This window comes from Silene latifolia, chromosome 3 (genome assembly GCF_048544455.1).
Source record: "Silene latifolia isolate original U9 population chromosome 3, ASM4854445v1, whole genome shotgun sequence".
In the NCBI taxonomy this organism is placed as follows: domain Eukaryota; kingdom Viridiplantae; phylum Streptophyta; class Magnoliopsida; order Caryophyllales; family Caryophyllaceae; genus Silene; species Silene latifolia.
The window spans coordinates 88,306,950-88,330,441 of NC_133528.1; the positions used below are offsets into that span (position 1 = coordinate 88,306,950).

The window sequence follows — 23,492 nt, forward strand, 5'->3', positions numbered from 1 at the left end:
TTGTCAAAAGATGGGTAAGAATTCGGTGGACAACTTTCAGAGTTATCTCACAAGCAAACAAATTCCACCGCCAAACCTTCACTTTACTTGATTTTCTTAATTCGATTTTTTTTTTTAATCCATTCATCCATTACTACTCAGTGAAGCTCCCAAATCGTCGTCAACTCCTTTTTTCGAGTTTCGTCCATTGTTATTCATTAGATAAAACTCCAATTAATTAGTCTATCCTTTATGGGATGAAACGAGCGGCAAATCCGGATTGACGATAAGACGAACGATGACGGAGAACCATTGAAGTAAGTACCACTTTTTTTTTGACGATTGACTTTTAATTTGTACTCTTTAAATGATTGCTGAAATGTACTATTCACTACAAGAAAAAGGCTGATTTGCAACGGACTAATTGCAACGAACTGTATAAGCCGTTGCTAAGTATTACTTGCAACAGATATTATTATATTTGCAACGGATATTAAATTATGCAACGGCTAAATGAAACTTTGCAACGGATATTAAATTATGTAACGGCTTAATGAAAATTTGCAACGGATATGCGTTATATCTATTTACCCGCCTAATAAATTTAAAGCTGGTTAATTTATGCAACGGATTTTGTAATGCCTATCCGTTGCATATTGGTTAAACTCCTACAATTCCCAATAAACCATCATGTGCGGGTTTTATTTCCATTTTCCCAATAAACCATCATGCGCGGGTTATTCATCCAACCGACATTAATAATGACACTAAAGATAATGATAAATAACAACGCTTCTTTATCAAAACCGCCACCATATAAATTTTGTGGCGGTTTTAGTTACAATAGACATATAAAAAAAAGACTTTGCTTATCGCATAAACTATCTTTCTATACTGACTATTATTTGGCGGTCGCCTCTTCACATACCCTAATCCCCAAAATCCCACGATCCTTGATCAGTCCCTATCCCCTCAATTCAGCAACCGCGAAATTGCAATCGCCTCTCACAATCAACACCAGGGTTCACTAGTAGAAAAATGACATTAGGCAAGTAGAATAGGCTACGGTTATTGAAAATAACCGTAGCCAATTATAAAAGGCTACGGTTATTGGTAAACAACCGTAGCCAAATGTATAAAAGGCAACGGTTATAGTTGGAACCGTAGCCTTAAATAAGACGAATCCTATTATTTTTTTAAAAAAAAAGGTAAATATGGAACACGTGTCTTCTGATACACACTTACCGTCTTACGACCTTTCATTCAACCCTTAATCCCTTATCATTACTCTCATAGTCTCATTCACCCAATCACACCCAAACCCTAAATCACCCCCAACCTCTCACGCACCGACAACCATTATGTTATCGCCGGCAGACACCGACGACCCACAACTATCTCTTCGCCACTCGTCAACGTTTCTGTTCACAATCCTCATTCAGGTATGATTCTTTATTTCGATTATTTTTAAAGTTATCACAATTCATATGTTTTTCGAGGATTTGTTTTCATTTTCCACTGAATTTTTGTTTTGTATGGTGTTTGTGTTTTGGGATTAAATTAATTTTAGCATTTTAGGGTACAATTAAGTATTAGGGTTAGGGTTTTCAATTAAATTTGATTTCAATTGGGAGATAATTCATTTTTTACTGATGCTTTGGAGTAGTAGGGATGATTTCTTGAGTTAATTACACTAAAATGTTAGTGATGAGGGAAGGATATATGTTGAATTGAAGTTCAATTACGTACATTTTATTAATAGATCTGACTTAATGCTCATCCCAATCTTCCTGTCTTCAATTTTCTCTCTTATTTTTATGATTATCGACTCGTTAAGGAATCCATTTTCTTTCGAATTCAGAATTGGTTTAAGTATAATTTAGCATTTCTAGAATTTGAAATGAACTTCTCATTCCCAAACGCACTATATTTTGCATTGTTCTGTCATTTATACACACTGTAAAGTTGTAAATCGACCTTTTAATTGAACTTCATGTTCTGTCCTTCTGTTAGGCTATTGCAGTTCTGCATTCGAATTTTGCAATCCTATGACTCCGGTGTTTTAATGGCATCAAGGCATAATGCCAAATATTCTCGACTTGATGATGGTGAGGATGATGCAAGTTATAAATATATTGATGCTGATAATATAAGAGGAATGGGATATGATCGTCGATTTGAGTACATGCCAAAGTCTCTGTATAAAGTTCCGTGGAAATAAATTATTCTAGCCTTGTTTCATTTGTCCCTTGTAGAGGTGGCAATCGGGTCAGTCGGGTCGGGTTTGGGTCGGGTCACGTCGGGTCGGGTCATATCTGGTTCGGGTCATATCGGGTCAGCATACCCTTTCGGGTCGAGTCGGGTCGGGTTCGGGTCGTTATCGGGTCGGGTCATTTCGGGTCAAATGATGTATCGGGTCGGGTCGGTTTTGGGTCGGGTCATTATCGGGTCCGGTAACTTAATCGCATTATTATAATTTTTTACCATTAAATTTAGTTTTTAACCTATTATTTGGTTTAATTAATTCATTACTAAGTCAAACATATCAATCTAAACACAAAATCACTTTCATTTTGATCAAAATTAAGCTTAATAATTGTCGGGTTATCAATTTAATCGGGTCAGTATCGGGTCGGGTCAATATCGGGTCGGGTCTGGGTCGGGTTCGGGTCACTGATAATCGGGTCGTGTCGGGTTACGGGTCGTCATCGGGTCGGGTCTGGTCGGGTTCGGGTCACTGATAATCGGGTCGTGTCGGGTTACGGGTCGTCATCGGGTCGGGTCTGGTCGGTTTCGGGTCACAATATTTTCGGGTTCGGGTTGGGTCGGGTTTGCTCGGGTTCGGGTCAGGTCACTCGGGTCGGGTCAGACTTGCCAGCTCTAGTCCCTTGGTTGCTTACTTCTCGTCCTATTAGTTTTCATTCTCACTTATCATATAGAAGGCTAGAGATCACAAGCTTACGACCTGTTTGCTTTTGGAATTATTGCCTTCCTTCCAGGTATCTTCGCATGCTTATCATCAAGCTTGGAATTATTTTTGTGCTGTTCTTAATTTGTATTCCTTTTTTGAACGGAAAGATTGATTAATTAAGTAAAGGTCGTGCAAAATCTTAAATAGGCTGCCAATTTTGAGGAAATACAGGTCTATGCAAATCTAAGAAAAACAATCCTCATCAAATTAAAGATCGCTTAATTAAGTGAAACATTTTGTATACCCTCTATCGTACCATTTCGATGGTGTCAATATGCAGAAATATGAAGCTGATTGATTTGGTGCACAAACTTCGTGTGGCCAATTGATTACAAGCTTATCGTTGCTTTCTATTTTGCACAAGAATTAAGAAAATGATTTTGGACCACACAAAACACTCTATTCCACTCTACCCCACATATAATTAAATTTGGATCACACAAAAGTTACCAAAAAAGGAAAGAGGGACAAAAATCCGACTAGCTTCGATAAGGAAAGAGGAACAAAATGAGTGAATAGGAGGGAGTATATCTTAGTAAATGTTTTGTAATTAGTGAAAGTTTTATTTCTGACATGACTCATGAGCACATAGGATATCTATTATCATCCGGTGTAAAAGCTTGTCATAAAAGTTTGTTCTAATCTTAGTTTAATCGGGGGCACAAAGTAGCTATCTCGTGGATATTTGAATGCAAAACCTTACTTTTATGTAAAATGGGATAAAAATTTACACAACTAAACTTCTTAATTCTGCTTCACTACAGAACGCAGGCAGGATGAAGCTTCTCGAATTAGGGAGAAATACCCAAACAGAATCCCAGTATGTTATATCTTTTGTATCTTTATACGTTATGTAATTGAAATGATGAATAGTCAACTGTAAATATATTTGTTGCTTCGACTTTTCTAATTATGTTGTTTAAGTTATAGTGGAGAAGGCTGAAAAAAGTAACATCCCCCTTTGTTGTGTCAAGTTTTGTTTTTTTGTTAATTGTCATCTTCCATCTATCTACAAATGAATTCTTGAATGAGATTTTTCATTTTTGAGTGAGAGCTGGTAATGTTAAAATATTTCTGGTTTTGGGTTGTGATGAATTGAGTTCAAAGATTATGACTTTGTTGGGTTTTGTGGGTAGTTAGGTACCCTTTGTCTTAATTCATCTACTTACTACAAGTATTACATTACTGTAGTACGGAGTATTTGCTAATCCTGGATCAAGTTTGCTACTACATGTAATTCTTGGGTCACATATTTTGGCACTTGTGTTAATTTGTCATTTATAATTAATATGCTATATATATTTTTTCGGTATAGTTACTCTTGACGAGTTAAATGCTTTATTTGTCAATGATGTTTATTTTGAAACACAATCGATTTCTTAGTCCGAAGGTTCGGATTTTGAAAAAAATTAGAAAGGTATAATTATTTTTGAACTAATTGATATTTGTCCATGATGAGGTTGGATTGTCTTAACGATTCAGGTTATCCGTTATGTTCCGGTATCTATTGAGGCGTAAATTAGTGCCCTTCAATCTCAAGGTGAAACGGATATCAATAAAGATAAAATCTACCTTGAAAAAATGGCTTTAATAAGAAGGGGTTAGTTTTTTGGTATCGGAGCCGCACGCGAGCATTACTTTGAACGCTCGGCTCATCGGAAGTAGAGAGTCCAACAATATCGACCAGGATTATTCGCCCGGAATACTACCTCGACTTGTGAGCAAGAATGTTGAAACTGAGCTCCGCAACAAAGTGCTCGAAGACAAAGTACAAAGAATGGAGGCGTTTCTACAAGCAAAGTTTGGGTCTGACTTTGACCCAAATTGTGATAGCAACCAGTTCCAAAATCGAGACGACTTCAATGATGATGGTGGAAGTGGCAACTCGACATCAATCCCAACTAATTAGCTAGATTACTCCATAATAGCTAGACAACGAAATTGCTTAGCAAATTACGTACGGATTTTTTTTGAGGATGCTTTCAATGTATGTACTCTTTTAAATTTGCTAAATGAACAATTCCAAGTTTCTATATTGTTGGCTTCTTTAAAGTTTATTGTTTAATTGTTTGATATCGTAACGAAATGGAGGAAAATGGATGCAGGAATGCTTAAATCTCCCATTTGTGTTTACAACGGAAATTACAGGTTTTGTGACAGCTATCCATTAATTAAAAAAGTCAATGCATTTGTGTTTGCAACGGAAATTACAGGTTTTGTGACGGCTATCCATTAATTTAAAAAGTCAATTTGTTGACTTTTCCCTCTACTATGCAACGGAAAACATTTTTTTTGCAACGGAAATCCGTCTCATAATTGACCAAACAGGTGCCACGTGGACCTCATTTAAGCAACGGATAATTCGTTGCAAATAATATACGTCCGTTGCATAAAAATTAGCAACGCCGATCCGTTGCATATTTTTTCATTTGCAACGCCATATAAGCAACGCACCAGTTTGCAACGGATATCCGTTGCAAACTGTATATAAGCAACGGATTAGGGTTATTTCGCAACGGATTGTTCCGTTGCAAATAGGCCTTTTTCTTGTAGTGATTCTGATTGGGACGAGATCAGCGTGGATTGCGCCTTGGCCGTCATTCCAGCGCTTGATTGGCAACAAGATGGTCGGTGTTGGAGCTCCGTTGAACTGGCTCCTGATATAGAAGGAAATCAGCGGAGGTATGCCGCAATTTGAGCCCCCGGTGGGTGACTGGAAGACTGATGAAGGAGCCCCATCGGATCTTGTGATTTCTGATCGGACTTTCTGTCAGATTGTATGTATTCTGTCTCTTTATTGACATTAAATTCATGCCTTTTTTTCGTGTTTTCTCTGACCAAGCCATATGGTTGATAATATGATTGAACTGATAATTTTACTGGTCTTGCGAATCAAGTCGTGTGCTTGACTAAACTGATAGTGCAAATGATTAATCGAGTCGTGTGCTTGATAATTTGATTGAATTGATAGCATGATTGTGACACTAATGTGAATAATGCCTGATATTAATGATTTTAACAATACATTTTTTTATGTTCTATGCTGATAATAATGCATGATGTAAATTAATGTAAGCTTATAATGCTAATGATATATGTTGATGCACCTTCGACAATGAAGACCACACTAAACAATTAATGACGCATTTGTTTTCAAAAGAAAAGACTAGATAAATTTGTGTTACATCTCCATTACTAGTTTTGTTAAATAAAAATGAAAGACGGTGCTGTTGAGCATGATCCAGGACAGGGACGGAGTATTCGAATTCAGATAGGAATCCAGCCGTTGGCCGTGATTTTTCTTAGAAAGTCCAGCTTATCGACTTCTACTAGAATTCTTAAATCTCAGTAGCTATTCCTATTCCGCACCTGACAAGGATGGGTATCTGGTAACTCCGTATTGAATACGGATAAAGATTTCTATTAGCCCCCAGCTTTCTTTTCTTTAAATAGCACTCTCTCTTTAAACTTCTCCATCTCAAAATTTCCTCTTCACTCACAATGTCTCAAAATTTTGAAAACGCTCTAAAATTATGGCTTGACAACCTCACGAAGGATGAAAAGGACTACGTCATTGGTGTTCAGCTGGGACCCTTGCTGCTATCACTGAAACAAGTTAAGATCTCCTGGGAATTTTTACGCGCTGCTGCCTTATTTTGGGATCCTGAAGTTCACGTATTCCGCTTTGGCGATCGTGAGATTTGTCCCATGATGGAAGAATTTAGTGCCATCCTAGGATTATCTGTTCAGTCTCCTCCTGCCCTTCCTAACCTTGATGACGAGCTGAGAAAGGATTTCAGAGACTATCTGGGTATTACCGGTCGTTTAGACGAGTTTCTTTTTTTTAAAAAAAAAAAAAATAGACGAGTTTCTAAATGGTCGTAAAGTGAATCTCTGTCGTCTGATTGCGCACTTCACTTCCCCTAGCTACCCTAGGACTGTTATTGATTCCCGTTATAAAAAAAGAGCACTGGTGTTATGCCTACTGAACCGCTTTCTCTTCGTAAGTCCTTCTACTATTTTTGGTCATGGCTGTCTTCTTAAAGTAGTTAAACACATGCGCAACGACTGCTCCCCCATGGCCTTGGTTTTAGCTGAAACCCTTCATTTTTTGGATACCTTGCGACATAATCCAGAGGCTGCGTTTTGCGGTAGCCCCCTGTTCCTTCAGGTATTTCTTTTTTTAGCGTCACAACACACCTGTTCTCCTCCTTTTTCTTCTTTTTTTTTCATTTTTTTTTGTCGACCTGTTGTGGGTCTTCTTGAAACAGTTTCAATTAATCCTTGTCCTAGGTGTGGCTGCAAGAGCACATGCGACTAATTGAACGACCTCTTGATCCCTTATCTTATCAACCCCATAGCTTCGCTGGAAGGAAAAGAGTCATTAAAGGAGAGCGATCGCTTAGCTTTTGGAGGGACTGGATGAGCAATGAATTCCCAATTCGTTGGACTATACCATGGTGGCGTATCCATGCTATGACTGCCCCGCGATCCTCTGTGGCGTATTATAGGCTACCTGGGCTTACTCATTCCTCTTTTATATTTCCTTCTCGCTTGTTACGACAATTTGGGCGTACACAACGAGTGCCTTCCTTAGACACTATTTCTCCCGGAATTTCGCCAATGACTCACATTTATTTACGTAACTGGTACCAATAATGGAATGCGCGTGTGACGTGGACTGTGAAAAAAAATTCTGACTCAACCTACATAAGCCAGCATTATAAGGCCTGGATGATTTCACACTCGGTAGAGGAGCGTGAATCAGCTCGCCAAGAAGAACGTGGGCTGCAACTTGATGCCATTGAGGTGGGAGAAGGACCTGACCTGACTCTTAAGACTCAAGACTCAAGCAAAGGACACAAAAGTGGAGGAAGTAGAAGTCTGGTTTGGAAAAGAAAGAAGGATCAGAATGACCCGGATGAGCAGAATGAACCTAGGAAGAAGAGTGCAGCTAACGAACTAAAGAGTGACAAGCGGAATCTTCAGTAACAGTAGCTATAGGCTATTAGGGTTGAAATAAGAGAAATTATACACTCTCAAACGTTAGAGTAGGACTTACTTTATTGCAATGATGGGTTCTAGACATAGAATAAGTGAGACGATTATTAGTTTCCTCAGATTAGTTGCCGTCTTTTATGGTAGTCTTTTTTTTTTTCAAAACTCCTAATTGGGAGCGACATATATTAATAGCGTGCTTATGAATTTGCCATTAAAACCTGTTATGGGTTTCCTTTAAGTTTGTTTTCTATTTTGTTTCCTCGGTTTTTTGTTTTAAAAGACCTGAGAGAGGTCTCCTTTCCGAATTACTGCCTCCTTTGTTTATTTTCCTTCTCTTTTTATGACTGCTGCTACTTTTTATGCTGCTTTTATTTTGTCTTTTTTTCTTTTCTTTTTTTCTTTTTTTTTTCGACCTAAAAGGGGTCTGTTCTCTGGTTTTCTTTTACTGCCGCTGATCTTTACATCCTCTCGGTCTCTTTTTTTTTTCTACTTTTTCCCTTTTCCTTTTTTTTCTGTTCTTTTTTTTATTTGACCTGGTGTGGGTCGTTTTTCTGTTTTTTTTTTTTTCTTTATACATGATATTTCTTTAACTGATCAAGATTGGTTAATTGACTGAACTCAACCCCTTCAATATCTGTTAATTGCACTGCTCCTCCTCTTAAGATCTTTTTAATTATGTATGGACCGGCCCAGTTTGGTTTGAACTTGCCTCTCGGGTCTCTGACTGGTGCCCTTATTTCTTTAAGAACCAAATCACCATCTTTTAAGTTCCTCGCCCTGACCTTTTTATTAAAAGAACGAGAAATTATTCTTTGGTATAGCTAAACTTGGTTAAGAGCTGCTAGTCTTTTCTCATCTATTAATAACAATTCTTCATATCGAGCTTGCACCCAATCGACTTCTGGTATTTGGCTTTCTAGTGCGATTCTAAGGGAAGGAATTTCGAGTTCTATAGGAAGTACTGCCTCCATCCCGTAGACTAGTGAATATGGTGTTGCACCGGTTGGTGTTCTAACCGACGTACGATATCCCCATAAGGCGAAAGGCAACTTTGCAGGCCAATCATGATACTTTTCTGTCATCTTTTCAATTATAGTTTTCACATTTTTATTCGCCGCTTCCACTGCCCCATTCATTTGTGGTCTATACGTAGACGACTTACGCTGATTGATCTTGTAATGCGTTAGTAAGGCAGCCACATCTTTCTTAAAATGGGAACCACGATCACTAATCAACTCATGAGGGACACCATACCTACAAATTATATTTTCGGTGAAGAACTTGGCAACGTGTTTAGAAGTCAAGGTAGCATAAGACGCTGCCTCAACCCACTTAGTAAAGTAGTCGATTGCTACTAATATAAATTCATGTCCTCCGGTTCCTTTGGGAGTGATTTTGCCAATTATATCTATGCCCCATATTGAAAATGGCCAAGGTGATGCCAAATTGTACAGCAATGAAGGCGGTATATGCTGTGCATTGGCATAAATCTGGCATTTATGACACTTCTTAACATACTGAGTACAATCATGTTCTTGTGTCGACCAAAAATATCATATCCGCATTATCTTTTTTGCTAACATTCGACCGTTCATGTGCGGGCCGCAAGTACCATTATGCACTTCTTCCATAATTCTTTGAGCTTCCTTTTCACCCACGCATAAAAGTAATACCCCTTGCTGAGACTTCTTGTATAACTTTCCTTGACTAAGAATAAATTGTGTTGCAAACCTTTTGATAGCGCGCTGCGTCCTTACATCAGAATCTGGCGGAAAGCCTCTTCCTAAATGGTAGTTGAATACATCTGTGAACCATGGTGCGTCATCACCAGCTACTGTATTATCAAGGGCCATACAGTATGCTGGTTCCTCTCTTCTTTCAATGTATAATGGAATATTTTCTAATTCATGTGGAATATTGATCATCGATGCCAATTTAGCTAGAGCATCTGCAAATTCGTTTTCATCTCGGGATAAATAAATGAACTTCGGATCGTCAAAATGCTTGAGAATGGTTTCGAGGTACGCTTGGTAAAGTGCTAGGCCCTCACTTTTGACTTTCCATTTTCCCAAAATCTGATTTATATCGAGTGACGAATCTCCGTATACTCTTCAAGTTTTTAATCCCCAAGGCTACTGCCTCTCGAAGTCCTAATATACACGCTTCATATTCTGCTTCATTATTTGTGACGCTAAAATCTAACTTGACTGAAAGAGGGGTATGTGCCCCATCTGGTGAAATCAACAGTACACCTATGCCGTATCCCTTTTGATTGGATGCGCCATCGAAAAATAACTGCCAGTAGTCGTCATCAGTAACAAATATTTCCTCGTCAGGGAAGTCGTTTGCTTCATGTTTGTCTTCTGAGACAGGAAAGTCAGCTAGGTAGTCTGGAATTGCCTTTCTCTTGATGGATTTAAGAGCCATAAATGTAAGATCAAATTCAGCGAGCATCATTGTCCATCCTGCTATTCTGCCACTAAGAACTGGCTTTTCAAAGAGATATTTAAGAGGGTTCATTCGTGATATGACATGAATTGTGTGGGTCAACATGTAGTGCCTTAACTTCTTAGTGGCCCACACTAATGCTAGACAGGATTTCTCGATTGGAGAATAATTGGTTTCGTATTCCAGGAATTTTTTGCTCAGGTATTAAATTGCTTTTTCTTGACCATCCTGAACTTATGCTAACATTGCACCCATTGATGTCTCTGTTACTGTCAAGTATAAAAGAAGTGGTAGTCCAGGTCTTGGGGGGACCAGAATTGGTGGGTTTTCTAAGTATTTTTTTACTTTTTCAAATGCTTGCTGACATTGTTCATCCCATTCAAGGGATGCCCCTTTCTTTAGTTTCTTAAAAATTGGTTCACACACCATGGTAAGCTTGGATATAAAATGACTAATGTATTGTAACTGCCCCAGAAATGCCCGAACTTGCTTCTCTGTTTTTGGGGGTGGCATATTTCTAATTGCCTTGATCTTGGATGGATCAGCCTCAATACCTCTATTACTAACAACATATCCTCAAAGCTTCCCAGAGGTAACCCCGAAAGCACATTTTTGCGGGTTGAGTCGAACATTATATTTTCGGAGCCTATCAAAGAATTTTTGTAATGCGGTCGTATGACCTTCTCTATCCAATGACTTTACTATCAGATCATCTACATAGACCTCGACCTCCTTGTGCATCATATCATGCAATAGTGTTGTGGCGGTCCTTTGGTAAGTGGCTCCCGCATTTTTAAGTCCAAATGGCATAACCGTATAACAATATGTTCCCCATTCAGTGAGGAATGTAGTTTTCTCCATATCTTCCTCGGCCATTTTAATTTGATTATACCCCGTGTAACCATCCATAAAAGAAAGTAGAGCGTGACCAGCCGTGTTATCCACTAAAATGTCAATATGGGGTAGTGGAAAATTGTCTTTTGAACTTGCTTTATTAAGGTCCCTATAGTCAACACACATTCTAACCCTTCCGTCTTATTTGGGTACTGGAACAACGTTTGCCACCCACTTTAGGTAGTTAGCTACTCTTATAAAACCTGCATCTAATTGCTTTTGTATTTCCTCTTTTATTTTTAATGCCCATTCTGATTTCATCCTTCTAAGTCTCTGTTTTATGGGTTTTGCAGCAGGATACAGTGGGATAGTATGTTCAGCAATTTCTCTGTCTATGCCTTGCATATCTTTATAAGACCAGGCAAATACGTCGCGATATTCCGTGAGTACCTTAATCAAACTTGCTCGTTCTTCTGAGTTTTGTGACAACCCAATCTTTATTTCTTTCTTGTCTTGATCATTGCCTATGTTTATTAATTCTGTTTCCTCAATTATGGATGTTTTATTTTCGTGCCGTGTTAATGCTTTTATTATGTCTTTTGGCAACTCATCTTCATTGGAAACTAAACAATCAGAATAAGAAATGGGAGGGGTAGGAGAACCAGACAAGTAATTGAAAGCTATTTTAATATCCTTTGAAAGAAGTACATTAAGGAGTATATCACTAGACACGGAATTTGAATTTGAACTAGAAATAACAGGGGAACTCCCCGACTCGGCATGAAAAGAAATAGGGTTAAGCCCCGACTCATGTAGGACACTAGACTCGATGGAGGTATGGAAGGGTGAAAACCCCTGCTTGCTAGACTCTGACTTGCTCTCTGTCTCAGACTCGGTTTTGACCCGGGTTCGGACTCAGGATCGGACTCGGCTTCCTCAAACATAGGCCCTTCTCCCACACTGATTTTGATACTCTTTCCATTAGTTGCAGTCCACTTCCAGGTTTTACGCCATCCATTCTCCATGTTATTGTTGTAATGAGTTGTGATTAGCTTAGAGGGGTAAAAATGGCTGTCTTGAAGTGCCATGACAAAATGGTCCGAGTGCTTTATGGGTTCCTGTCCAAAGAGTAAACCGAAAGCATTATTATTTGTGTTTGGAATCCAATCTTTGGTTGGCATTTTTAACGGGAGGGGAGGTGCCTCCTCATAAAAGTGACAGTCCTCAAATATTTCAAATCCGGGAACTTTTTGTTTTGTCTTTTCTACGAAGAATGGTTCTGGAAAGTTGAAATATGGAAAATAATCACCTTCTTTGACAAATTGTCCATTTAATGTGTGTGGATATGCACCTATTGTTTGGCTTGTAGGTCTATTGTCTCTCTTAGCAGCCTTCTCCTTCATTCTTTTTGTAAATGCTTCTCTTATTTCTTTCTTGGATGGCTGATACCCTAAACCAAAGAGGTCGTGTTTGATTCGGTTAAGTGAAGGGTCGGATGCCCTTTTAGGCGTCTTACCAAGTGTTGTCCCATGCATGTAGCCACTGTTTTTCATTATTAAGTTCACAGTAGTATTTGCATAATAGGGGCTAGTTTTTTTATCAATGGGAGGTGACTCGTCTTCTATGAAAGTGACCTCTTCGCTGAAACCCCATAGGTCTACATCATCTTCACCATGGTTGACTTGTAATATTGGATTGGGTGTGACTTCCACTTTGGTCAGTGATGCATCTAGAGTAATTACCGATCCTTGAATAATCATCTTAAATTTTTGATGCAGGGATGATGATATTGCGTTAAGCTCGTGAAGCCATGGCCTTCCCAAAAGAAGGTTATATGAAGCAGGTATGTCAATGACTAGAAACGTGACTTTCTTTTCTACGGGTCCAGTGGTAATATTAGTTGTCAGTAGCCCCAGTACGTCTCTACGTGTGTTGTCATATGCATGAACTATCCGATTAGTCTTTTTAAAATCTTTTTCCTGAAAGCCCAAAGCTTGGGCAGTTCGAAGTGGGCAGAGGTTTACTGCCGATCCATTATCAACTAGTGAGAGTGGAACATATTTTTTGTTGTATAGCGTAGTTAGGTGGAGTGCCTTGTTGCGCTTTATACCCTCTGGTAGTAAATCTTTATCAGAGAACGTGACAACGGGCGCCTCTCTGTCCGTTGTCAAATAACTGGCCAATTCAGCAGGAGTAGTTTCAGATGGGACACTCATACTTATCCATGCATTTAGAATAGCTTGTCTATGTTCCAGTGAGTTGCATTATAAGTCCCAAACAGTAATGTCAGCTTTTAATTTCTTGAATAACTTAATGAGAGGATCATCTTCTTGTGCATTTTTACTTTCACCTTCTTTATTTTGCATGGCATGGGATGACCGAGTCAAATGTTGTACATTATTTTGGTCAGGTTCATTATCAGTGTTGTCTTCACCTTCATTGTCTGCCCAAATGTCACGGGACTCACGTTCCTCATCACCCCAAATATCATTAGTTGTATCATCATCTTCCCATTCATCCTCCTCATCACTCACCCATAAACCCATAACATCATATATAAACTGAGTCGGGTCAGTATAAACAGAGTCATTAGCTGAGATGGCCAGAACGTCTCCGAGTGGATTTTTATTATTGTTTTGCTTTCGAGCTGCTTTGGGTAAAGGGATAGTGCGATTATCAATTAAATTTTGGATAGCATGCCTTAAGGTGAAGCAATAATCCGTATCGTGCCCTTTACCTCTGTGATATTTGCAATATTCATTTTCTCTCCATTTCGGACTTTTTTTTGCTGGATTTGGAGTGGGTCCAATAGGTTTTATATATCCTTCCTTAATTAATCGGTCCAGTGCTCGTGACAGGCTCATACCTAGATCAGTGAACTCCCTTCTTGGTTTTTGTTCCACAAACATTTACTTGAATCTCCCCTTTAGAGGTTGAAGCAAAGTTTTTCTTATCTTTGTTAAAGCAACCTTTGACTGATTTTAAAGAGACTCGACAACATCATCTTCTATTTGTATACCGATCTTGTTTAGCCGAGCAAAGGATTTAATGCCTGCATAGCGTAGGTGTGATTTATAAGGTTCTCGCAAATTTTTCACAAAAATATCCACCTGTTCGGCTTCGGACGGTCTTTCAATCATTTTGGCAGCTTTATTACTCCATCGAGCTAAGAAATCTGCAAAACCTTCCTTCTCAGTTTGTTTCGTAACTTCTAAATCCCGCCTTGTGATTAACAAGTCTGCATTGCTGGAATATTGTGTCAGAAATTCTTTTTTTATGTCTTCCCAATTAGAAACACGTATAGGATCCAGGGAGAAAAACCAACTCCGGGCTACATCTTCTAGAGTGGAAGGAAAAATAGCCGGAAAAACGGATGCATCTACTTCTTTTAAGGCCATTACTTGTACAAAGCTCCTTATGTGGTGAGCTGGATGCTCGGTCCCCTTGAATTTTGGTAGGTCAGCGGTCGTAAATTTAGGGGGTAGTTTGCCTCGCATGTTCGGCACGTTGCATTCAACATCGAGTAGGTCAGCATACTTAGTATTTCTTTTGATAAGTTTCTCCATGTCCTTGAGCTTTTTGGTTACGTCATCCTCACCACTAGCGTCATCCTTGATTTTGTCTTCTATGGATGACAATCGGTCGGTCAAAATGGATAGAGCATTCTTAAGGTCTTTGACTGATTCTTCGAGCGACATGGTGACTGGTGGTTGGGTTGCAAGTACGGCTTGCGGTATACTAATTAGTCTCCCTGTACCTTTCTCTCGTCCCCAAGCTGGAGTGACTAATAAGTTTGGGTCTTTTTTACGCCTCCCTATCCTGGATCATGACATCGTAGCTTTTAGAAAATGATTTTATTTCTTTTATAACAGGACTAGGATGGAGTAATATAGCAAAAGCACATGTAGAGTTGAAAATTTTATTTGTCTAGTGCTATGGGAGACCTGAATGCAAGTATTCAATAACCCTCTTTTTTTTTTTACATGAGCAGGTTGATGTACTGACGGACCAGTCCTAGGGTATGCAGAGGACGACACTATATAAAATGCAGGAAAACGTGGTAACAGATGTGAGTTTAACTACCTATAATGCGCGTTCTACTAATGCTTGAATGAACTAAGTGATGCATACGAGACTTAATGCAGGTATTGATGATGATTTTTTTTTTTTTACATTCATGATTGACGGACTCACAGACGGACAGACTGAGACGCGATAATGCTAAATGCAATATTGCAATGGTTTATGGATGAATGATGACGTAAGACTGAAATGCTGAGTACTAATTTTTTTTTACTTGTGTGTGACGTGTGATCGATGATTTGACGGACGGACGAACTCAGTTCTTTTTTTTTTTTTTTTACGTGTGCTGGACCGACAGACGGATTGTCGCATGGGACGGCTGACCTATGAACTAGCTAAGTGCAAACATGATAGGCTGATGAATGTAGTGGCTATTGAGGGTATGAATTCTTATGTGAGCAGACGCAAAGGAAGTGTGGCGACAGCCTACTGACGATGCAATATATAGTAGATGTTGGGACATGGCATCGTTTACACGTCTTGCCTTTTATATTTACATGTTGACACCCTAACATAAAGACTCACTGCAAGGTTTCAATGTATACGTACGTTTACGACGGACTGAGTAACGGGCTGAGGTTATTGTTAGTTAAGATGCACCTATGTGTTCATGTTAAACCTTTTTTTTTTTTTTTTTTAAATTAATACTGGTAATATTATGACAAGCAAGACATACATGATACGACCTAACAAAGGTGCTACGGGATCTATGGTTAGGTTTGCGGGTAGGAAATTGGGTACTCGTGACATTAAAATACCCGAGGGTATCTCTCGCTTTTGTGCTTACCTAGTCATATGGACCAAGCGAGTTGTCAAAACACGACGTCATGAGGTGGAAAATATGTGTAAGGCCTAGTCGGTCGAATGGACCTTCTAAGTATACAACGCACTTTACCGAGGGTGAATAGTGGAGTTTAGATGGCACAATATTGACTTACGGAGAGCCCATGCCTTTTTTGTCTATACAAAATATAAAAATAAAATAAAACTATATACCATACTGATGTACAATCACAAAATCAACGGCAGAAATAAAATGAGAAAAGTAAATAGTCATATTTAGAGTTTCGTGAATCATTGCATGCAAAATCTAGGACACGTACGTATAAATCCTTTTTAACTTTATCACATTCTCTGTCGGGCAGATTATTTTCATATGCAAATTAGTACGCTAATTAACAGATCTTATTGTAACGAGCTTAAATTAGGCGTAGTTCTATAATAAACTAAAAAAAAAATCAAATATATAATATTACAAATAGAGTTCGAGTCTTACCCTCTTAATAAGTCCCCAGCGGAGTCGCCACTGTGAGATCCCTAAAAAGCCTCCTTTTTGAAATATAAGTAAATAATATGGAGTCGCCAGTAGGTTTTATAAAAAAAAACATACAAAAATAAAGTTAACGGAAAAGACCCTTTTGATCCCTGGAATGGGGACTGGTCCGTCACTCCGGTCTGAACCAAAGATTGCGGATTCGGGGGTAAAGGTACGGTCAGGGAAGGTGTTAGGCACCCGGACCGCCCATCAAACTGACGGCCTCTACTATTTATTTGTAATATTATATATTTGACGATTTAGACAAAAGAAAACGTTTTAAAAACAATTTTATACAAATTATTTACAAACAACGAAAGCTAAATTACGATAATATGAGAAGTAAAGAGTAGATATGACACCCTCAGGCCTACCTGGATGCGGCGTTTCGACAATTGGCTTACTTGAACTTGACTTTAGGGCGTCTTTATGCTCAAAATTGGATGAATGTAACGTATGTGGAAGGTATTCTGGGAAGGTAGTATTTTGTATGGAATAGTATTTTTTTTGTAGATCTTCTGTGAATTTTCTGTGTTTGAATAAGGGTGCAAAGGTAAGTATTTATACTAATTAGGACGAGAGTATTTGACAAGATATGAAATTTCTGAAAACGGAGTTTTGCATGAACACCTATTTGCAAACCGTGTAACATTATCTTTTAGTGTGCTTTACTTATCTCGTGTCGTCCTCCTGATTTCCTCGTTAAACTCCACTACTTTGCATGAATATCAATTCTTATCTTTAGAATTTACATCCTGACAAAAACTCAAATTCCTTGCTCTGTATTTCGATATTCGGCAACTCATGTGACACATGATGTTGGACTTTAACTTCGCGGGCCGGAAACAATGAATTCAAGTCTAGTCAACGTGAATCACTGAAACAAGAACTTAAAACTATAAGTTGGGCTGACTTATATATATTTGGCCCAACTAAACCCCATTTTAACCGCAACACACACAAATGTACAGTTTCATTTACGGTTTTGTGCCATTAATATTAACTGACAAGAATTCCTAATATGGTATAATCCTTAGAAATAAATGAATGGTGAATATAGTCAGTGGTCGAAGTGGTCCGGATGATAAAATGATTGTTTTAGGGACAATTTTGAGCATAAAGAACTCTATATCAAATTCAAGCAAGTTTCATTCCGAATTAAATAAGGGCCTCATCATCGGGTGTTCGCAAGGCTAGTAGACATTTTGAGGTGTCTACAATATTATGTACCCTATCCAACGCAGACGGTAAAGCCAACCGATAAGCAACCTCTCCAACACGGTCTAAGATCTTATACGGTCCGATGAACTTCTGACTCAGCTTCCCTTTTTTGCTAAATCTCATGACCCCACGCATAGGAGACACTTTCAAAAAAAACCTTGTCCCCAACCTGAAACTTTATATCCCTGCTATACAGATCAGCATAACTCTTTTGTCGATCCTGGGCCGCTCTCATCCTCTGTCTAATCAGCTTAATCTGCTCCACCATCTCATGTACCATCTTTGGTCCTAAAATCATTGCCTCAGCACTATCATCCCAACAAATCAGACTCCTACATCTCCTCCCATATAAAGCCTCAAATGGTGCCATGCCAATGCTGGTGTGATAGCTGTTGTTGTAAGAAAACTCAATCAAATCTAACCTCTGTTCCCAGCTACCACCAAAATCCATAACACAAGCTCGCAACATATCCTCTAGAGTCTTGATGGTCCTCTCAGTCTGGCCATCTGTCGCAGGATAAAATACTGTACTCATCTTCAATGTAGTTCCCAAAGACTCCTGCAACTCTTTCCAAAACCGTGAGATAAATCTCGAATCTCTGTCAAACACTATATCTTTAGGCACCCCATGCAATCTCACCACATTTTTCCTATAAGCCATAGCTAACAGTGCCTTAGTCCATGTATCTTTCATTGGCACAAAATGAGTTTACTTGGTCAGTCGATCCACTATAACCCATATAATGTTGTTACCCTGTTGACTCTTCGGTAAACCCACGATAAAATCCATAGAAATTGACTCCCACTTCCACTCAGGTACCTCAAGAGACTGAATCTTACCTTGTGGTCGTCGCTGCTCCCCTTTCACTCTCTAACATGTCAAACAACGAGCCACAAACTCAGCTGTTTCTTTCTTCATCCCCGGCCACCAGAAAGTCTTCTTCAAATCCTTGTATAGCTTGTCACCACCTGGATGTACCGAGTATGGTGTACATTGAGCCTCTGTCATGATCATCTTTTTCAGCTCCTCATCGTTAGGGACACACCACCTCCCATCAAACCTCAAACTACCATCTGTATGAATAGAGAATCTAGACACCGTCCCTTTCTCTACTCTAGCTCTCCACTCCATAATCTTGGGATCCAACACCTGTTTACCGCGAATATCATCCTAAAGATCAGGCTGCACTGCTAAATCTCCGATAGCATCCCTTTCTGGATCATATGTATCCCGAACTTCCCCACCTCATCTCTCAATCTCATCAAAGATATAGCTGTGCACAAAGATTACACACTCTTCCTGCTCAAAGCATCTGCAACCTCATTGGCTTTCCCTTCATGGTACATAATATCCATGTCATAATCGCCAATCAACTCTATCCACCTCCTTTGTCTCATGTTCAACTCCTTTTGAGTAAAGATGTACTTGAGACTCTTGTGATCTGAAAATACCTTAAAGGCCGCCCCATATAAGTAATGTCTCCAAATATTAAGAGTAAACACAACTACGCCCAACTCCAGATCATGTGTAGGATAATTCTCCTCATAAGGCTTCAACTGCCTAAAAGCATAGGCAATCACTTTCCCATTCTGCATCAACACACAACCCAACCCATTCTTTGAAGCATCCGTATACACCTCAAAGTTCTCACTCCCTTCAAGCAATGCAAAGATTGGAGCTGTGGTGAAATGCTCCTTTGATGTTTGGAACGCCGTCTCACAACTTTCATCCCAACGAAACCTGTTCTCTTTCCTCATCAAAGCTGTCATAGGTCCAGCAATCTTGTAGAAATCATTCACGAACCGTCGATAATATCCTATTAAACCTAAGAAACTCCTGATCTCAGCTACATTCTTTGGTGCTTCCCACTTGGTAACTGCCTCAATCTTTGCAGGATCCACAGCTACCCCTTCCTTTGAAATCACATGCCCCAGAAAAGCAACTTTCTCCAACCAGAACTCAAACTTGGACAACTTTGCATACAACTCATGTTCCCTCAAGGTCTGAAACACAATCCTCAGATGCTACTCATGCTCCTCCTTAGTCTTAGAAAAGACTAAGATGTCATCTATGAAAACCACCACACACTTATCCAAGAATTAACTAAAACTCGGTTCATCAAATCCATAAACACAGCTGGTGCATTAGGTAACACAAACGGCATCACCATGTAATACTCATATTGACCATACCTCGACGTGAAAACTGTCTTTGGTATGTCCTCATCTCTAATCTTCACCTGATGGTAACTCGACCTCAAATCAATCTTAGAAAAGACTGCTGCACCACTCAACTGATCAAATAAATCATCTATCCTTGGCAAAGGATACTTGTTCTTCACTGTCACTCTGTTCAGCTCCCTGTAGTCTATGCATAACCTCAAGCTCCCATCTTTCTTTTTCACAAACAGCACTAGTGCTCCCCACGGTGATACACTAGGTCTAATGTATCCCCTCTCAATCAGATCATCTAACCGCCTCCTTAGCTCTTCCAACTCCTTAGGACCCATCTGGTACGGTGCCTTAGAGATTGGCCCCGTCCCCGGTTTCAGCTCAACACTGAAATCTATCTCCCTCTTCGGTGGCAACCCCGGAATCTCCTCTGGAAATACATCTGGAAACTCTCCCACAACTGCTGAACTGTCGGACTCTCCACTCTGTGATCCCTCACATGGCACAAGATCAACGGGCACCCCTTTCTCAGATAAGACTTCAAGGTCACAGCTGCAATCAACTTAACTTTGGGTTTGACAACAAACCCACGATAAGACACACTAATCCCCTTAGGACCTCTCAAAGAAACTTTCTTTTGACGACAATCTATCTTAGCTTTGTACCTTCCCAACCAATCTATCCCGACTATCATCTCAAAACCGTCTAAAGAAAACTCTAGCAAGTCTACAGGTTGATCAACTTGCCCAACTATCATGGATACACCTCTATACAACCTCCCACACGATACAGACTCACCCGAAGGTATAAAAACTTCCTCTCTTACAGACTCATACTCACTCAAACCCAACCTTTTAACATGACTCGAAGATACAAACAACTGTAACGCCCCCGAATCAAACAAAACAAAGGTATAAACACCATTAACAAGAAATGTACCAGTGATAACATGAGCATCATCCTCAGCTGCTTTCTTCTCCATCATAAACAGCTTGCCACTGGTCTTTCTGCCCACCTCCCTAGACAGTACTAGCTGAGGTAGCCGGCTTAGCACCTGACCCCTAGTTCTTGTTGGTGTTCGTAGCTGGTGTCTGATAAGAATTACCGCCATTGCGGTTATCCCCACCGTTGTTGTTATGGCCTCCCCTGTTGTTCCATGACCCAGCCGGTCTGTTACTCGCATAACTCTGTGCAGGACCCTATGAAAAGCTCCCCTGTAACGGCCTCTGGAAACCCCCACTCACCGCACTGGTGCACTCATGTCTCTTATGGCCCACACCGCCACAGTTAAAATAGGTCATTCCCCAGCTACTGCTACCACTCCCACGGTCACGCCCATATGAAGCCCCAACACTAAACCCTGAACCAGATGAATATGCTCTCGCTTGAGTGTGATTACCCTTCTCATAGTTGGATTGCCGACCACCCTCGCTCTCAACCTTCCTCTTCTCAGCACCCCTCTCCCTGGTCATCTCTACCAACCTCTCAGCCCTCCCAGCTCTCTCATAGACTTCCTTAACATTTGTAAGGACTCCCGCCGGTAGCTTCTCCATAATCTTGGGGGTCAACCCCTTCTCAAACCTCAAAGCTAGATTCTCTTCACTCAACCCCATGTCCTCAACATATCTGGACTTCTCATTAAATTTACGGTAGTACTCAGCCACCGTCATATCAGATGTCAACTTAAACTCATCGAACTCCTCCCTCAGCTTACTCCTCAGATGTTCTGACACAAACTCACGTCCCATGGCTCTCCTGAACTCTTCCCAACGTATTGCAGGTAGTCCCTGCTTCATATACATCTCCCTAGCACTCACCTTGACCTTATCCCACCACTCACCTGCCGCTTCCCTCAAGTAGAACGCAGTTTGTTCCACTTTCAACTCATCCGGGCAATGAACTAACTCCAGGATATTCTCCATCTCTCTGTGCCAATTATCCAGCAGAATTGGCGCCCTGGTTCCCTTATACTCTTTCGGACTGAACCTAGATATGTGGATACTGATCTTGGAGTGATCAACCACCTTATCCTTTCCCACTCTCTTCAAAGCTTCCGTAAGAGCATCTTGGTGTTCTAACATCTTTACTATATCATCAATGTTCATGCTCTCAGCTCTAGCATACAAGGCGTTTCTTTTCGGCGGCATCTTGTAACTAGATAAGAAAAGGTAGACATAAACACGCATACCATCACCCAAAACACGCATACAACCTGTATAGAACCCACTCGATCGAGTACCAAAACCCACTCGATCGAGTTGAGGCCACTCGATCGAGTGCCCAACCTACTCGATCGAGTTCCTCGACTCCAGAATCTGACCGAAAACTTTTCTAACACATACTCGATCGAGCCTCTAACCCACTCGATCGAGCTGGCTCCACTCGATCGAGTGCCCCTACTTACTCGATCGAGTGCCCAAAATCTCGCTTCTGCCCAGAAAACGTAAACTATCCACTTGATCGAGTCAGACCCACTCGATCGAGCCATTCTGACTCGTAAACACTACCCGCATGTTCATCTTACTTTCCCAACATTATATACAACTTCTATACTTTCAACATAATAACAACAACTATGCATGCAGATATACGCAACTCTTTATATACTCAACAAAACAATTTACTTCATATCACTAATATGCCACATTATAAAACAAACAACATGCTTTCATCCAATCCAACATATAAATCACATATCTTTCAACTTCTATTCCACACCTTCACTCCTCCACATTCATGCATCCATCAATACACACCGCATGATACTATATAGATACACAAACCAGAAGACAACACATACGATCCCGACATGTACCCCATGTGACCGGTTCAAAATTGTAGGGCGAGTTCGCGACTTTAGGACGTCTCCCAAGCCTTTGCATTAGCTCCTAGAACTTCTACCCCGGGTTCATTTTAATTGACTCCCTATATTCATTAGATTCATTGGTTACAGGTTTCAGGATCGTCGCTCTGATACCACTTTGTGACACCCCCATACTCCAAGTGCTTACCAGGACCACTCAGGTATAGGAACGTCACCATCTCGGTTACCCGAAGCAATGAAAATCATAAGACAATAAGGAAACATACTTTAAAAGTAAATATAGTTTAACTGATTACATGTCTCAAACCAAAACTGTTAAATGAAATACAATTCCAAAACCAAACTGTCTACTGTCCAAAACTGAACAACTAAAGGACATCGTCTGACACAGCGGAAGACTATTCTAACCGCAAGTGATGACTCATCCCAGCTAGCCCATATGCATCATATCAAACCTGCTCAATAACTGCTCACCATCCCCGAATGGATCACTACAGTTTTACAAAACAAACAACGGGGTCAGTACTAATTACACAATATAAATCACGATAAAACAATGCCAAACAGCTCAATCGTCACATCAAACCCCAAACTCCATAATCAATCTCCACACAACTGACTATACACAAAAGTGTGTAGTCCTG

General features: G+C 39.9%; 1 protein-coding gene and 1 long non-coding RNA gene across 5 annotated transcripts; one reads left to right on the plus strand and one right to left on the minus strand.

The window, feature by feature from the left end:
• Positions 1-15,909, plus strand: LOC141647770 (uncharacterized). Of its 4 annotated transcripts, none has more exons than XR_012545830.1 (7): positions 1-300; positions 5,528-5,727; positions 11,587-11,675; positions 13,012-13,076; positions 15,225-15,302; positions 15,379-15,494; positions 15,615-15,909. It is a non-coding gene; the product is annotated as an uncharacterized LOC141647770 (long non-coding RNA). The 4 variants fall into 4 exon arrangements; XR_012545829.1 differs by having other exon boundaries at positions 1-296; XR_012545832.1 differs by having other exon boundaries at positions 1-296; positions 15,430-15,494.
• Positions 5,522-12,994, minus strand: LOC141647769 (uncharacterized). Its single transcript, XM_074456098.1, has 2 exons — positions 8,442-12,994; positions 5,522-8,283 (listed from the first exon to the last, which is right to left on the minus strand). Exon 1 carries the CDS (start codon positions 12,991-12,993, stop codon positions 11,914-11,916), a length of 1,080 nt encoding a protein of 359 aa, XP_074312199.1. The 5' UTR covers position 12,994; the 3' UTR covers positions 5,522-8,283; positions 8,442-11,913.
• Positions 15,910-23,492: the final 7,583 nt, after the last annotated feature.